The sequence below is a fragment of the Microtus ochrogaster genome, chromosome 19 (assembly GCF_000317375.1).
Source record: "Microtus ochrogaster isolate Prairie Vole_2 chromosome 19, MicOch1.0, whole genome shotgun sequence".
Lineage (NCBI taxonomy): Eukaryota > Metazoa > Chordata > Mammalia > Rodentia > Cricetidae > Microtus > Microtus ochrogaster.
In genome coordinates, this window is record NC_022021.1 from 22061770 (window position 1) to 22079760 (window position 17991).

At 37.8% G+C, this 17991-nt stretch overlaps 2 protein-coding genes across 3 annotated transcripts in view; one reads left to right on the forward strand and one right to left on the reverse strand.

Moving 5' to 3' along the window:
- Kiaa0825 (KIAA0825 ortholog) overlaps nucleotides 1-5177 on the reverse strand; it is a 309933-nt gene extending 304756 nt beyond the window's left edge. The window contains exon 1 of one of the 2 annotated variants that reach the window (XM_026783754.1): nucleotides 5101-5177. The gene's annotated coding sequence lies outside the window, so the exon portion shown is untranslated. The remainder of the gene's footprint in view (nucleotides 1-5100) is intronic. The other variant, XM_026783752.1, reaches the window with a different exon arrangement.
- A 62-nt stretch (nucleotides 5178-5239) lies between these two features.
- The window catches only part of Slf1 (SMC5-SMC6 complex localization factor 1), an 80254-nt gene continuing 67502 nt past the window's right edge, over nucleotides 5240-17991 (forward strand). Inside the window, exons 1-4 of the mRNA XM_013349653.2 lie at nucleotides 5240-5387; nucleotides 13229-13342; nucleotides 13496-13571; nucleotides 14638-14878. Of these exons, the coding sequence (XP_013205107.1) occupies nucleotides 13229-13342; nucleotides 13496-13571; nucleotides 14638-14878 (431 nt within the window). The 5' untranslated portion in view covers nucleotides 5240-5387. The remainder of the gene's footprint in view (nucleotides 5388-13228; nucleotides 13343-13495; nucleotides 13572-14637; nucleotides 14879-17991) is intronic.

Sequence of the window (17991 nt, forward strand, 5' to 3'; positions counted from 1 at the left end):
TGGGACAGATACACACACACACACACACACACACACACACACACACACACCAGGACAGGATGGCATATGGTATGGGACAGATACACACACACACACACACCAGGACAGGATGGCATATGGTGTGGGACAGATACACACACACACACAAACACAGTAGGACAGGATGGCATATGGTGTGGGACAGATACACACACACACACACACACACACACAAACACAGTAGGACAGGATGGCATATGGTGTGGGACAGATACACACACACACACAACAGGACAGGATGATTCTCAGTGGTTGGTAGCGTTAGAAAGTGGCGTAGCCACTCTGGAAATGAGGGTGGAGACTGAAGAGTTCTCAGAAAACTAAACAAAGTCTGTCATATGATTCACTATACCACTCCTAGGCGTGTGTCCAAAGGACTCAGCATCCCACTCTACAGAAACCTGCTCAGACAAGGTCGTTGCTCTAGTCACAATAGCTTGAAATGGAAACACCTGAATGTCCTTCAATACACAAAGGGAAAATGAAGATGCAGTACATACACAATGGGGAACACTGTTCAGCTGTAAGAAAAACAAAATCACAAACTTTGCAATTAATGGATAAAACTAGAAAAGATCCTACTGAGGGAGGTAACCCACACCCACAAAGACGCAGCATGTTCTCTCTTATAGGGTGCTCCTAGCGCCAACTCTCCATACGTGACTGCTCTTCCTGGAGTTAGTTACTAAGGATTAAAGTAGGACAGTAAGACACCAACTTCACCCCTTGGCTTCGGTCTACTTCCTCCATTTTCTACTTAGCTAATGTTTATGAGTAACATTAGCTAATGTTATGAATGTTTGCTTATGAATAAGCAAACAGGACAAAAGAAACCTAAGAGTTGGGCTTTAAATCCTAACTAATCCATATGACTTCACTTACTTGTCCCATTTTAAAACACCAACTTTATTTTTTTAAGATTTATTTATTTATTTTATGTATATAAGTGCCATTTTATTATCATATGATAGATGAAGAAAGTGTACTCAGAGAACTTAGGTAGCTTTTTCAGATAATGATTCAATGAGCTGAAGTCTACACCTAGTTTCTCTCTGAAATCAACTTTTATATTGCCTTGTTTAATTAAAGTGACAAATACCTATTTAGCATTTACTGTTATGACTTTTTTATGAGAGATGTATTCCTAAGGATGTACTAAGGTCTACCACCTGATCTCTGTATTTAAACAAATCTGTATCTTGCTTTGGTGTTAGCTTTTGTAAAACAAATAATAAAATACCTACTTGAAGATTATTCTTGGGATGTTCTGCATGTGAGCAGTGAGTATATTAATGTGTGTTAGCAGTATGTTGTGTGTGAGCAGTGAGTATGTTACTGTGTGTTAGCAGTATGTTGAGTGTGTGAGCAGTGAGTATGTCACTGTGTGTTAGCAGTATGTTGAGTGTGTGAGTAGTGAGTATGTCACTGTGTGTTAGCAGTATGTTGAGTGTGTGAGTAGTATGTCACTGTGTGTTAGCAGTATGTTGAGTGTGTGAGTAGTGAGTATGCTAAGTTCAGAAAGCCCATCCAATCTAGTAACCAAACTGGCACTCATTTGGCCTTTCCACTGTACCAAGTACAATGTGTGCATGGGCTGCTTTGTGCTAACCCACTGAATCGTTTAGGAGATTAAAGGACTCTAGGAAGCCAAGATGGTTGCCCACTTGTAGTTATTGAGGAAGTTTGTCACGTGTTTCATAGCCTTGATTTCACCCTTTTTAAAAATCACATATCTTCTGGAAAATAATGAAGGTTAGCAATTACAAAGATTTTGTAAGTCTGCATATATATGCGCACACACACAAACACACGATAAGAGATGCTTAGTTGAAATCATAGATATAATGAAAATCTACTTTATCTCATCAAATGATTCAAGAGAAAATGGTCATACTCCATAGCATAAACAAATGAAACACATTCTAAACTAGTATTCCACAACAAGTGGGGGACTCTCTTGATCAGGAACTCAAGCTCATTGCCTTAAAGGGGCTTTCACAGTCAATCTGGTCCAGACGTTTTGAGCACTTGGTGATGGTATTTTGCTACAGCTCTTGCTATTTATCCTTTTACTTTGGGTTGATAAATACTTAATAAATGTATTCATTCAAATCTGAAAGAACAGCTATCATACATCATTCTTTGTACCTAATAAAACATAAACATTAGAGCTAGACCAGGGTTAAAACATAAAAATATGACAATCTGTTTATGAATACAGTCTTTGGAAATGCATTGGTTTAAATCATAGGTATGTGTATGTGAACTAAGACCACATACAAAGTTAATCTTGCCCCAGCTTATCATCTGTAAAAGAAGGATAATACTCTAGTGCCATGAGGATTGAAGACTATATCTCCTATGGGAGATGGTAAGAGATGATAAGCAACCGTAACTGTTGATACTGGTACATAAATATATACAAATGTATTATTTAAATGGCTGCCTTTACAGTTAGACTTAAGATTGATGAATTGCTATTAACCTCTACATATCTTGTTTTTGTTGTAACTACTACACCTTTGGGGTAAAATGATAAAATTGGCCAATGATTGATATTTATCTTATTCATGTGACAATTACCTTTATTTATATATTTTTAGCTACAAGGTTTGCTATGTACACTGACTGACTTCTGTGGGGAGCCACCCCCACATACTCCTTTACAGGATGGCGCCTGCATCCGTTAGCGCCAAACCGATAAGTTAGCACGCATGTGCGTGGTAAATATCCATCCCTAGCTCTCTGCCTCTCCCGTGGCATCATAAGGGCTGACGAGCTGCACCAGTCAGGGAATGACACGTCCTAGGCGAGGACCATTAACCTATTTAAGGGCTGGGTTTTCTTCCCCTGGGGTCTCCGCTCTGTAAGCTTATGCTCTCCCTCTCAAGATGCATTAAAGCTTTTCTGCAGAAGGATCCTGAGTGTGCCGCGTCGTTCTTGCTGGTGAGATGGTAGCGCGGGACAGACTTCTAATGTGATGTACTATTGTAGCTAAAACTTAAATGAGTGATTTTTTGAACTAAGTTTTTCTTTGAATGACTTATTTTCTTTTATGTGTGTGTGCATGCACAAGTATGTGCAGGTACCAGCAGAGGCTGGAAGAAGACCTGGAGGTGACAGGTCTTCACCTCCAGAGCCATTATGAGCCACCTGATGTGGGTGCTGGGTACCAAAGTCCAGAATTCTAAAGGAACAGCAAAAACTATTCCATATCTCAGCCTTTTTTGTTGGTCATTGTTTTGTTTTCATTTCTTTTCTTTTTGAGACAGGGTCAGATATAGCTCAGACTTGTCTCAAGGGTCTAATAAGTGACCTAAGATGACCTTAAATTCCTAATCTTCCTACTCCCATTTGCCCAATACTGAAATTTCCAGCACATGCCACCAAGCCAGGCAAACACAGTAAAACAATCAAATTCCAGAGTCAGGAAACCGGACTCAAATCCTAGCCATGACAATTTCATGTGTAAAAGTTACACCTCTGAGGTACAATATAAAATGCATGAAGAGACGGGATTTTTCTTTTGTGTGCACCAAATAGTGAATACAAGCTGTTAGGAGGACAGTAGATATTCGTGAGCATCCATGAAATACTATATGATTATGAGTCACAAATAAGAACAATGACTAAAAACTAGCTGCGATATGGAAATAACATGAAACCTTGCTGAAAGAACTTATAACTGTTTACTTCAAGATAAAAGTAAAAAAAAAAATAAAAGAACCAATAAGATAATGTTGTATCAATGGGAAAATTATAAAAGTTCAGTGATTAATCAAACAGGAGGTTAGAAAGAGCAAGACACTTTCTTAAAAATGGTTGCTTTGCTCTTTCTTTTTAATTTTTTTTTGTTTTTTAGGGTTTTTGGGGGGGGTTGGTAGCTTTACTATTAAAAGGCAAAAAGGCACTTGCCCGATGCTTTGGCATGCATGTATACATTTTATGTGTGTAAATATATATATATATATTCGTATGTATACATTTTGTGTATATGTTTTCTTGTATGTATGTATATCACATGCAAACCAGAAGTCATTGGATCCCATTATAGCTGATTGTGAGTTGCCACATTAGTGCTGGGAATTGAACTAGGAACCTCTGGAAGAGTAGCCAATGCTCTTAACCACTGTGCCCTCTCTCCAGCTCCAATATTGCACTTTTTTATGGTAATTTCTCAACCTTTGGGATGGACTGATTTGCAGTATAAATGGGGGAATGGTAATTAATGAATTACAAGACGTTGAGTGAAGTTACCCGCGTTACTTAAAATGAATAACAATCTAAGATTCATTACATGCCAGCGTTTGGGTCTTTGCATAAATGAGCATCTTTCCTCACACTAGACCTTTGTCAGAAGCAATTTCTCTGGGTAAATCAGAGCTACATTCAAAGTTCTTCTGCATGCTTCATAGTGAGAGTCTGGAGTAAAGTCGGAGCATTCCTTCCTGAAAACAAACCTAATTCCGCATCAGTGGTTTCCAAAATGGAACACATCTATCTAAAGCTGATGCACAGAAGTGTAAGCATGATAGCATCTCATTAGTTCATAGTAATTAACAGAAATAGAAGCCATTCTTTACTTGAAACCAAAGGAGAAAAGTTCAATTAATTATAAGTAAGGAATGATTTCCATGCTCCATTCCGAAAGTACGAAAAGATGTATTATTCAGCTGCCTGCGTGCCCTCCTAGTGCACCCCAAAACTATTTTAACAGTATTCAGTAGAAGGAACATCATGAAGCTTTAAAGAAACCACGGTGACCAAATCCTACAAAAAGGAGACGGTAGGAACGCTGCTGATTCACTGGCACAGAACCCAGGTGTCTCCTGCATTGCCCAGGAACGCTTGGGGAGCCAAGATCCACATCCACGTTGGAAACCAATAATGCCAGTGAAGACAGAAGCAGGGTCCCAGGGCCTTCTCCAGCCTCGAGAAAGGACTTGGGACCTACTGATTCAATCCTTGCCGGCTCACTTCTCGGTTCCACCAACCAGCTGCTGCAGGTAGGGGCTGGCCAGAAACAGCAGGCCGAGCAGAAGAGAGGGGAAAGTCACTTACCAGTCTCCACGGAAGGCGCGCATCCCGCCTGAGCCTGGCGCGCTGGCCTGGAGCAAGAGGTCCACAGTTCAGACCGCCCTGGCGACCGCTCGAGAGCGTCACTGACAACCACCCGGAAGTGATAAACTACTTCCGGGGCCGCCGAGCGCGCGGCGGGAAATTATTTCCTAGAACCCAGATTAGTGGAGCAGGGAGTGCTGCCGTCCTAGTCGTCGCCACCTCCACCCCCTCCGCCACCGCCGCCGCCGCCCGAAGAAAACCGCCCAGAACTCCGGTCGGCCGGGAAGGTAAAGCGCCTCAGCCCGGAAGACGCCATTTACCGCGTCCCCAGGCCGCGCCGGTGACAGTCCCGCCGTCGTCCTCGCTGGGCCGCCGCGGCGCCTGGCGCTCGCGCTTTCCAGAGCCTTGGTTCCTTCACGGTGAAGTCGGGGTGGCCGGGCCCCCAGACCGTGGCTCGCCCTGCCTGGCCTTGTGACCCGGGGCGCCCCTGCGCCGTGCTCTCGGCCGCTGCCTGTCGTCGGGGCCCGGCGGTAGGCCGCCCGCGTCTCTGGTTTCCATAGAACCGGCTAGGCAGCCTGGTCCCCTCCCAGGTCTTGGCTACTTCCAACCTTAGCCTCAGTGACAGTGGCAGGGATCCCCAGGGCCTGCCCTCCTTTGAGAGGAAAATCGGGACATTCTTTCTCTCTAGTAGCATTGAGTTTTTCACACCGAAAGGAAAATGAGTTTGTATCTCTGCGGCTACTGTAGGCTTTGAATAGAAACACACGAACCTCTCCTAAAGGGAGGGTGTGTGTTCCAGGGGATCCTGTCTGAGCATCAGTATGAGCTTAAGTGATTAATCAGGAACGTATTCCACTAACAAAGCCTGACTAAATATTGACAAACCATGATTTGTCTTAATACTCCAAATCAGGATTTGGAACCTGTGGTAGATGGAACTTGATTTTAAAGTCCCCAAGCAGTTTTATGGCAAATGACTGTCCTCTACAGAGGAAACAAATCCTATTGAGACATTGGGAATGAACTGGATTTACAGTATGCATGTAACAGACACCACATCTTACGGACTGTGTTGCCCTATCATGACCTAGGTCTCACGTTGGTTTTCAAGCTATCCGTGTGGATGGAATGTTTGTCATTTATTCTAGGTGTTAAGAACATAGCTGATGATTTGCTTGTAGATTTGTATGAGAGGAAATTTTATTATTTGTAAGTTAATAATTTCTTTTTCATGTACTAGGATGTTAAAAATACTCAACTGTTTAGATCTGTCTTATTTTAAGAGAGTCTTCAATAAACAACTAACCTTCAATTTAACCTGTTTTCTAAGTCCAGATTTTCTCATGCTTTATTGACTTAGATGATGGTCAAATATATGGTTTAGAATATTTTTGCTTCTGTAAAGCAGAAAGCTTAGATCATGATAGCGTGTGAAGTAGTTGTCAATATGATTCCTTTTCATAATCAAAATTAATGAAGATTTCTTTCCATGAATTCTCTTTTCCATGGGTGGCTCGTTGATTTTTTTTGTAGGAAACCAGTAGTATAGTCTTACAAATTAGATAGTATTTTCATTATGTATCTTGAATATATTATTCTACAAGTCTTTTCTTTACACTGTTTAAAAAACAGGAAAAGAATAAAGTCATTTCTCTGTAAGGTTGAAATAATAAAGCCTAAAGAAGCTAACGAACATTTCTAAAGAACAAAAAACTATAGTGGAAAACCACCTGTTTTTCTTTTAATTGATTCCAGTGAAATTATTTTGAAATTGAAACTATTTTGTTATTATTGAGAAAATCTGTATGAAAAATTCCAAAAATTGACTATAAATCTGTTTTGAGAGAAAAATGGTAGAATCTGTTTTGCCAACAGAAAAATAATAGTACTCTTTAAAATATCCCTAAAAATGTATACATATCTTAGACATTAGTATCCTTCTGAAAATGATTAGTAACTGTTTACATCTTTGCATTTGTTGCTCTAAATGTCTTCTTACCTATATAGTAGATTTCTTTCTCACGCCTTCCTGCAGTTCTGATGGAATATAGATTGCTCTATAAAATTGTAATGTGTTTAAGAAAAGTAGATTAAACCTGAAATTTCAGCCTGGTTGGTGTTTTGGAAAGGGCATAACCTTTTCTCAGAGCAGGCTCACCTTTAAATCTTGGTATCACTGTTCTTTAAAAAATGCGACTCCTTAAGGTGGGTTTTTATCTGTGCCCTGGTGTTAGGGATCGACTCAGTGCTTATCTCCTGTCAGTATTTATTGTATTACCCAATATACCCTTCCTCACCTAGTTTAAACTAGGCGTAATCTGCTATTCTCATCAGTATCTTGTATTCTCATCTGTATTTGGGTAAATACAGTGGATAAATATGTGAAGTATATAGACCACGGTAGGTCCTTCATAAGAATTAAATCAAACATTTTAAATACCCAGTCTTAGACTCATGCTTTTCATACAGAAAACTGTCTTTGTACAGTTTGCTTTTTGTTTGTTTGTTTGTTTGTTTGGGTTTTTTTTTTCAAGACTAGGTTTCTTGAAACCCTGTGTAGCTTTGGTGCCTGTCCTAGAACTCCTGTAGACCACACCTCGAACTCACAGAGAGAACCACCTGCCTCTGCCTCCTCCCCAATGGTGGGATTAAAGGGGTGCTCCACCACCGCCCAGCCACAGTTTGCTTTCTGAGAACTCCTTTAATTAAAAGATCTAGCACAGCCTATACCATGTACAGTGTTGGATTTATGGGATAGTCTCCTTTGGACTAACATAATACATCTTTTAAAACTAATTCCAAAGGCCTGCTCATTGACATTAGACCAAAGGTCTGTTTTTTCCTGGGTCCAGAAGGACAAAGATTCCTACACTACACTTGAGATGAAAACATTCAGAGCTACAGTTTCTTCACATAGGTTGAGTACTAAGACTTGAGTGGATGCATTGCAACATTGTAAAGCAGAAGGAGATCTGGTACTTTGGCCATGTTCAGTTTCATTTTAAATTTAAGTTTCAATTTAATTTCTCAGTTGAATCTTTCAAGTTTTGAATTCAAAACAGTAAAGTCAACTGTACTGGAGACTTGTATATGCTTTTCAGAAAAAAAGAATTTTCAAATGCTCGCCAGTTAAATAGGTTTCAAATCAAAACAGTTTCCTTTATAATGAAAATGAAGAAACTGCTAATTTTCAACATGTGGCTTATTGTTTTATTTACCAACAAGAATATTAGCATGGAAAACTAGTCATAAAAATTAGGGAAGTACATTCCCAAATGTTGTATGTACTTGTTTTTCATATACACATCACACTAATACAATAGTTTTATAAGGCAAGGAAATTAGAGATGAGTTTAATCACTCACTGTATGTACTTTGTAGTACTTTTGAAATTGTCTATACTCAAACTGTTGATTGAAATTAAAAAAGCGAAAATTGGTAAACATTATTTTAACAGTAACAATGTAGTTCTTATAAACATCTATGACTGGTTATAAAACATCATAATGCAGAGTAGAGGAGTTACCTTACTCCCTTTAAGGACTTGGTCAAGCATCCTGGCTTCTCCTTTCTGCAGTAATTTTTTAGCCAACTATTTATCCTGCTTTTTGTCCCTCCCTCCTACCCTACTTTCCTATCCTGTCCTGTATGCACTCTGTATGTCTTTGCTGACCTTTGACTTGGAGTCTTTGTCCTATCTCAGCCACAGACCTTTATTTTATTACCTGTATTCCACCATGCTTTTCTTTTTCGTTTCCTTATTTTTGAAACAGGGTCTCATTGTGTCTCTCGCTGGCCTGGAACTCATAGTGTAGACCAGACAGGCTGACTTGAAATAGAGATCCACTTGCCTATGCCTCTTTAGAGCTGGGAATAAAGAGGTATACTAGCGCTGGTATATCGTAAAGAATTGAGATTCTACTTTAAAACTTAGGATAAAACATGCACAGTCACAGTAATGAGAAATGTAGGTTTCCTGGCTGACTGACACCAACTGTCAAAGAATTTCAGGCATCAAGGGTAGGCCCTGCCTGGTAAGAGATATTTTAAGTCAGTGCACCAGGCGACAGTGACAGTTGCTTGCTTTGTATAAAGGGCAGCCTGTTCACAGGCCCTGTCTCCTAAATTTGGGATTTCATGTGGTTCAGGGTGAGTACATTTTAAATTACTAATATAAAGTTTTTAAAATGTTACTGCAAAACATAACTAGGAATGTATTGGTGTAATTTTACTATAAAGATAATTAATTAATAAAAATAAACGATCTCTCTTCTTTTATGTGAAGATGCCATCTGTGTGGTGCTTAAAGGTTCATATGTCCTACTTCTTTACCCCACTGTATCTGAGAAGATAGAAATTTTTCCACTATTAGCTATGGTATGGAATGTTTGTTATTTTCTGGTACTAGAAGATTTCAAGAAGTAAGCTCTTAGTTCTCCATATTTCAGAACTTATCATCTATATAAAATTAAACTCTAAGTGGCCTGGCTTATTGATATGCTTTAAGGACATTTCTGTAATGTTCTCTTTTAACTTGTTGACGCATCCTGCTGCCGTTTACTGTTGTCTTTAACTTCCAGGGTATGGAAAAACCATCAAGCTACTACTTTATGTATAAAAGACAACCATGTCTGTTTTACCGTGTTTATGTATATATTGTCCCATGTAGTCAGATATATTGAATGTCATGAGACCTTTTTTACATGCAATATGATGTTCAGAAGTACTGCCTTTGTTTCAGCTTGGTAACATAATTACAAAAGGCAATTAAATTAGGCTTGGTGTTCTTAAAACTGATAGTTGTATGCATGTCCAGGATTTACATCTCTGTGGAAGTTAACGAACACTCCTCCTGTTCTTCTGGTGAACTTGTGAATAAATGTCTTGCATTCTGAGGTGGATTAAGACATGTATGTGTTCATACTGTTTGAACCAGGATATTCTGTTTTATCACTTATGTTTCTTCCTCTTTTATATGAATAGTTTCAATTTCTTAGAAAGCATTTTCAAGTAAGGAAATTGCTCTAAAAATGCTTTTGTGCTTTCTGCTGTTGTATACAATTGGTCCTAATTTCATCTTATCATGAGACATTGTTTTAGCAGAAAATGCTGCTTAATATATGGTTATTGCCTTCAAAATATATATTACAATGATAGGTTTAAGATGTATATATTTATTTAAATAAGTTCAAATAATTTAACAATTTATACCTCAAAACAAAATATATTAAAATATCACTTCAGAATTTAAAGTAACAATTATTGACATGAAACGAACAGTATGGAATTTCTTACAGAACATGTAATTTTCATAAAGTAAAATACAATCCTTAGAGACAATTCATTGGTTATAGTGTTACAGCATTTTTTTTTAACTTCATTTTCATGGGGATTGATCCCAGTGTTCTCTTCACGACAATCATGTGCTCCACTACCAAGTTTCACCCGCTCCCTACTCAGTTGATAGCTGTTTTTAGTGTATATTCATATTAGCATCGTGTATTCCATAGGTAAAACTGCGAGTTTTAAAAAATACTCTGATCCCTCTCCTTTTCATAATAGTTCTTGAAATGACCTCCTAACAAATTTTGAAAACTCTTCAATACATAAGTAAAAGTACAATTTTGAAAACATTGAACTGGCTTCTTCTCATAACTGACTTTTGAGACCTATAAAAACACTGATTAAAAACCAAGACAATAATTAGAGATACATTGAATTTTACTTAGTTATTTCTAAAAAGAAATCATTTTCTAAACAAAATTATTAAAAGGTTTTTTTTTAATAATTCCTTTGAGTTAGTGAAAGAAGCTTTCTCCCCTAGTTATAGGCATATGCTATATAATACAAATAAATGTGTCTTTACTGTGTGCCTTTAGATGTTTTTGGACTCAAACGATGATTTTTACTTACAGTACAGCATAGTCTTTCTATATTTGTCTATATTGCCAGTCTGTATTTATTTGGTGTTGCCACTAAAGAGCTAACTGTATTAACCTTAAAAATGGTTTTAAAATGTACAGCACAAAGATCCTTTTGGGGGGACCTACTTGTATCTTTTAGAGATTTGATAGTATTTTATAGATCTATTTTATTCATGAGATGCAATATACATTAGTGTACATTTTATAACTGTGTCCTTGCCAGACCACAGCTCTGTAACTAAACATTAAAGCATTTGCTTCATTTGAAAGAACATACTTTGTGTTTTGTATCTGAGTTTCAGTTTGTTACAGGGCTGATACTGTATACTTGTTGCCTCTTTTGGAATCAGTTGGCAAATACTGAAGACAGATTTATTGAGGTCATGATATCAGCTTCTTGATACAATGAGTAAAAATTGTGTTGAGAGAGATAGTAGCTCTGCTGTGCTCTTTATGACCTGGGAATGGATCTGCCCCTGCAGTGCAGGACGCAGTCGGCTCCTTGAGATGTGTCAGGAAACATTAATGTGAGCTGTCTTCACAGGTGTTCAGATGTGCTGAGAAAAGCCTCGCATTTGCGTCTCTCAAGGAGCTCCTCCTTCTATGAGTAGAACAAGGAGCTACAATTGCTTTACCCTACCTAACTATTTTTCTCTTAGTAGCTTTAAGTGTGAAAAGAGAAGGGTCTCTCCCGATCTGTGTGATGCTTTAAATGTAAATGGTTTGTAATGAAACTCGGTCTTCCTCCAGAATGACTTTTGGCCTGGAGGGAAGAGGAAGTGTGTGTGAGTGTTGTGTGTGTGTACAGTTGTCCAGAGGTGTTACAAAGTTTTGATTCCTGGACTCCCCTTTAGGTCTGACCATCTAAATCACATATTCTCTTCCATAACTTAAATTATCTCTCAAGAACTTAAAACCCCTAATCTAGTGTATTCTGTGTCCTTTATTGTAATTGTGAAATAATGCTGAGAAGAAAAAAAAAACTTTCCATGTTGGTTCAAATTCAAGGATTTTTCCCCCAGATAGTTTACATTTATATCTTGCTGGCATAGATCTCATAAAGCCTTATTTTAGTTCTTGAAAATAAAATTTCTGTACTACTTTATTCACTTAATCCTGTGTTCAAATACCTATATTTCTAAAGAATCGTTTTGTTTTGACTAGGTTTCTGGAGTTGTCTTTTTTTTTCTTTGTCTTTTTGTTTATTTTTGTGATGTATATTGATTGAATGCAGGGTTCCATCTGTACTAAGTGTACACATTATGCCCAACGCTTAAAGATTACTGTGATTTTTTTTCTGAGAGGCCATTGTCTGAATGTTGGGAATAGCAACTGCTATTGCTCTGCCTGGGGTATTAGATCCTAATCCACTTGTCTCTACTGTCATCGGAGCATAACAGAATTTTCTCAGATAATGTCTATAGTATTAACTTCATTTGAACAAACTAAAGTATATTTGAATTAGAAAAAAAATCTATGTATTAGGTAACACCTTAAAGACAAAGTATTTTGTGAACTATATTTATATGAGTTGAAGTCCCATGAAAATAAAGTTAGATTAAAACCATGTAGTTTTTTGTTTACCTTGTGATAAAATCAACACCAGAGATATATTGTGATATAATTAATACACACTTTTACTGGGGAGTGAGAAGAGAGGAAGTAATTAAAAAAATGTAAGTTGTAAACAGAAGTTGAATGCATTGTACCCGTCTCTGCAATTATTTAATATGAATGTTGTAGAAATATGAGTGCTGTCATAACTTTGGTAACCTATATATATTCTTTAATTTTGCCCATTTTTGAAAACCACATGCAGCTGATAGCTTGATTTACACAAGTGTACTTGTTTGAAAAACTTTCACAAAAACTCATGCTAAAAACAGACATATGGTCATATTTATCTGGGCCCCTATCATTTTGTGAAGAATCATATTCAACAGTGTGTTTTAATGGCAAGTAGTACAGTACTATAGGCTTTCAATATCCAGACACAACAAAAGTTCCCTTTAAGTTTTGAGAAAATAATTTGAAACTGGTGTTTATTGTAGTGACTAAATTTAACATCATTGCGTACATTTAAGCTTTACATGTTTAATTCATAACATGTTTCATGGTGTTAGAATTCATAATTAAGAAAAAATAAGTCACCCTTCTGCATAGTGTTTAACACCTGCTCTCTTCTGTATGTGTGTGTGTGTTAGATGGAAGATGGTACCACAAAGCATGTCATCCAGATGACAGGATTCAAGATGGAAGAAAAGGAAGCGCTAGTCAAATTACTTTTAAAGCTAGACTGCACTTTTATTAAGAGTGAGGTGAGTATAGAAACATACCAAAATATTCAACATAGAGTTCAAAACATAGAATTAAAAAATAAAAATGTCCTGTGACATTATAAAAGTAAAAATTTTTATTATTAAGAAAAGCTCACTGTAGTAATATTGCTTTGTGTGGGTTCTTCCCTCCAGAAATATAAAAATTGTACACATCTTATAGCTGAGCGCCTATGCAAGAGTGAGAAATTCTTAGCAGCTTGTGCAGCAGGTAAGTAAACTTCCTTTCTCCAACTCTTGAAAGAAATTTCATGTTAACAGAAAAACCCCAAGTCTCTGGAAATATACTATGTTTACGATGTCAGATATACATGTGTTGTTTGGATTTTTTAAAAAGACATTTGTTTGTATATTGCTTTATTCTAATTAAAGTTTTCTGACACATGAAATATATATTAAATGAGAAGAAATATTTACTTTGTCACAGATTTAGTTTAAATGTTTTTTTTTTTTAAGAAAAAAAAATGTGTGTCTTAACAAAAAGACTGGACCAAATGTGCATAATAAAACTTTAGTGGAAACCTCAGTGCTGCAGTCTTCCTTGTTTTCCGCCCTCTCATAAGTAAGCATGGCTCCTTCTCTCAAGCTGCTCCTCTGCTCTACTGGGAAGCGGAACCATCCTACTTTGTTCTTCCTAGATCGTCACTTCTGTTTGCCCACGTTGAGAGTTGGCCTCCTCTCCTTACCTTTTTTCCAGCACTGATACACAAGCAGCTTTTTCTATGGTGTCTGATTTATTGTTTCTTAGTAAGTCATGGATGCCACATCATTTTTACATTCATTTGCCAGAGAAGCATTTAGATTTATCACTACCTTTAGAAACTACCTCTATATTATTCCTGCTGTTTAAATGACAACTGGTGCCCACAGAGGAAGCAGAATATGACATTTCCTATAAAATTCAGTAACATAATGAATTTAATATAACAATACTGTGAATGGTATTTAAAAAGTTTAGCATAGTAGGAAATAAACCTAACCCAGAAAAATGAATGCAATTAGTAATAATAGTTTACTTAATATTGCCTTTTACTTTAAAACTTTAGATTTATATTTTATTTAATGGCATTTAGAATTATGGGTGTGTATCATAGAAATATTATGTACAATGTTCAGTGATATTGAAGGCCTCTTGAAATTTGTTTTTAAAAACAGTATTGTCAGTGTATCATGAGAATCTCATGTATAAAAAAGATGACTCTTAGTTGCTATTTAATCTTTATTGTTTACCATTTAGCAGAACTAAAATTTTTTGTGACAGTTTATTTGCTTTCTAGGAAAATGGGTATTAACGAAGGACTACATAATTCAAAGTGCCAAAAGTGGCAGATGGCTTGATGAAACAACTTATGAATGGGGATATAAAATTGAGAAAGACTCACATTACTCACCTCAAATGCAATCTGCACCTAAAAGATGGCGTGAAGAGCTGAAACGGACTGGGGCTCCAGGAGCCTTCCACAGATGGAAAGTTGTCCTCCTTGTGAGGGCAGATAAGCGAAGTGAGTCTCTTGTAAGGTACGATGGGGTTTTATACATTTGAAGCCGTGAATGAGGTCATGTTTTTATGAATACCTTTTAATATTTATGTTCAGTTGTTAGTCAGAATGAGGTATGATATACTTTTTACAACTGGGACATTTATTTTTGGTTCCTCTTTTTTGAGAACATGAATGAACACTGCATCTAGATCACTCCCACCTCCCCATCCTCCACCCAACTCCTCCTGTGCCCCTCCCGTTTTTAATGATCACTCTTTCATTGTTACATGTACACACACACACACCTATGTATATAACCCACTAAGTCCATTAAGCGTTCCTCATATGTCATGTGCCTAGGGCTTTATCCCTCAAATGAGACATTGTGTACAAATGTATAAGTTTCCTAATAGAACAAATTTGGTTTTATAGATGGATTTTGATTATTCTGGTGGTCTCCATTTTAGATTTCATGTTATTTCTTTTGTTTAACGCAAGAAAAATAGAAAAAACAAAAAGAAGGTAATACTCAAGAATTTTGAAGCATTCTTATACTTTTGCTAGTAGTTGTTCAGGGAGTCTTACATGGGCATGGTATTTATATAATACTGTCTTTGTGCCTCATGCTATTTCCATTATGATTTCTTTATTTCCATTTTGTTTTTTGTTTGTTTTTTTTTTTTCTGAGGCAGGGTTTCTCCGTGTAGCTCTCACTGTCCTAGAGCTTACTCTGTAGACCAGGCTGCAGATCTGCCTGCCTCTGAGTGCTGACATTAATGGCATGCACCCCCATGCCACCTCATTTTGTTTTTTTAAGTACAAGGAATTTTTGTTCAGAGTAAGTGTACCCGTGTGCCCGTGCATGCATTTGTAGATGAAAGCTCCTGATCTTTTCTCCTTATTCTTCCCCTTAGTTTTTGAGACAGGCAGGATCTCTCACTGAACCCAGGGCTTCTGATATGGCTAGGCTCGCTGGCTGACTGAACAAGCACTTGGAATCCTCTTGTCTGTTTTCTGATGCCAGAGTTATAGGTGTACACCACTATACCTAGGTGTTGACGTGAGTGCTAAAGATCCAAACTCATCTTCACATGCTGTAGAACAGCATTTACCCACTGAGCCATCTCCCCATCCCTTTCAGGGGACTTCTCATTGGCTAAAGTATGTTTTGAAAACTGGTTTTGCTTTTTGTTTTTGGTTTTTTTTTTTCCACTTAGAATCTCTTGGGTTTTTTTTTTTTTCCGTTATTGGATTATTTTTTAAAAATGCCAATCCAAGTTCCCATTCTCTCCCCTCTTCCCATTTCCTCCACACACCCTCCCAACCCACCCCATCTAATCCTCAGAGAGGGTAAGGCACATTGCCTTGTGGAAGGTCCAAGGCCCTCCCTACTATATCTAGGCTGAGCAAGGTATCCATCCAAAGAGAATAGGATCCCCAAAAGCCAGTACATGCAGTAGGGATAAATCCTGGTGCCACTGCCCATGACCCCTCAGTCTGGGCCAGCCATGCAACTGTCAACCCCATTCAGAGGAACTAGTTTGATCCTATGCTTGTTCCTTGACAGTCCAGTTGGACTTGGTGAGCTCCCATTAGCTCATGCAAACTGTTTCAGAGGGTGAACCATAGTCTTGACTTCCTTGCTCATATTCCTATCACTCTTCAACTGGACTTTGGGAGCTCAGTCTAGGGCGCCGATGTGGGTCTCTACTTCTGCCTCCATCAGTAGCTGGATGAAGGCTCTCTGGTGATATTTAAGATATTCATCATTCTGGCTACAGGGCAAGTCAAGTTCGGTCCCCCTCTCCTCTACTGCCCAGAGTCCCAGGTGGGAATTTCTGTAGAGCCATATTTCTGCTAATCCTGTAATGGCTCCCTCAATCAAGATATCTCTATCCTTGCTCTCATCTCTGTCCTTCCTCCATCTTGACCAACCCTCAAGTTCTCCTCTCTGCTCCCCTACCCCTTTCCTCTTCTTCCCCCACCCCCATGCTTCCAGCCCTGCCAGTCAATCCTGTCTATTTCCAATTTCCAAATGGTTCTTTATACATTTTTCTTTGGGTTCATCTTATTACTTAGCTTCTCTAGGATTATGAACTATAGGCGCAATGTCCTTTGTTTATGGCTAGAATCCACTAATGTGTGAGTACATACCATATTCATTTTTGGTGTCTGGGTTATCTCACTCAGTATATTGTTTTCTACTTCCATCCATTTGCATTCAAATTCAAGATGTCATTATTTTTTTCCTGTTGAATAGTACTCTAATGTGCACATGTGCCACATTTTTTTTAATCTAGTCTTTGGTTGAGGAGTATCTAGGTTGTTTCCAGGTTCTGGCTATTACAAGTAAGGCTGCTATAAATATAGTTGAACAAATAAATGCTTTTGTAGTATGTTTGAACATCTTTTGAGTATATGCCCAAGAGTGGTATTGCTGGATCCTGAGGTAAGTTTAGTCCCAATTTTCTGAGAAACTGCCATACTGATTTCCAAAGTGGTTGTACCAGTTAGCATTCCTACCAGCAATGAATAAGTGTTCTCCTTATTCCACATCCTCTCCAACATAAGCTGTCATTAGTGTTTTTGATCTTAGCCATTCTGACAGGTATAAGATAGTATCTCAGAGTTATTTTGATTTGCATTTCCCTGATAGCTAAGGATGTTGAGCATTTCCTTAAGTATCTTTTGGCCATTTGAGATTCTTCTGTTGAGAATTCTCTGTTTAGTTCAGTACCCCATTTTTTAATTTGGTTATTTAGAATTTTAATGTCTAATTTCTCGAGTTCTTTATATATTTTGGACATCAGTCCTTTGTCTGATGTGGGGTTGGTGAAGGTCTTTTCCCATTCAGTAGGTTGCCTTTTTGTCTTATTGACTATGTCCTTTGCTTTACAGAAGCTTCTAAGTTTCAGGAGGTCCCATTAATTTATTGTTGCTTTCAGTGTCTGTGCTACTGGAGTTATATTTAGGATATGGTCTCCTGTGCCCATGCATTGAAGACTACTTCCCACTTTGTCTTCTATCAGTTTCAGTGTGGTCAGATATATATTGAGGTCTTTAGTCCATTTGGACTTAGTTTTGTGCATGGCAATAGATATGGATCTATTTTAATTCTATTTATTTATTTATTTATTTATTTATTTATTT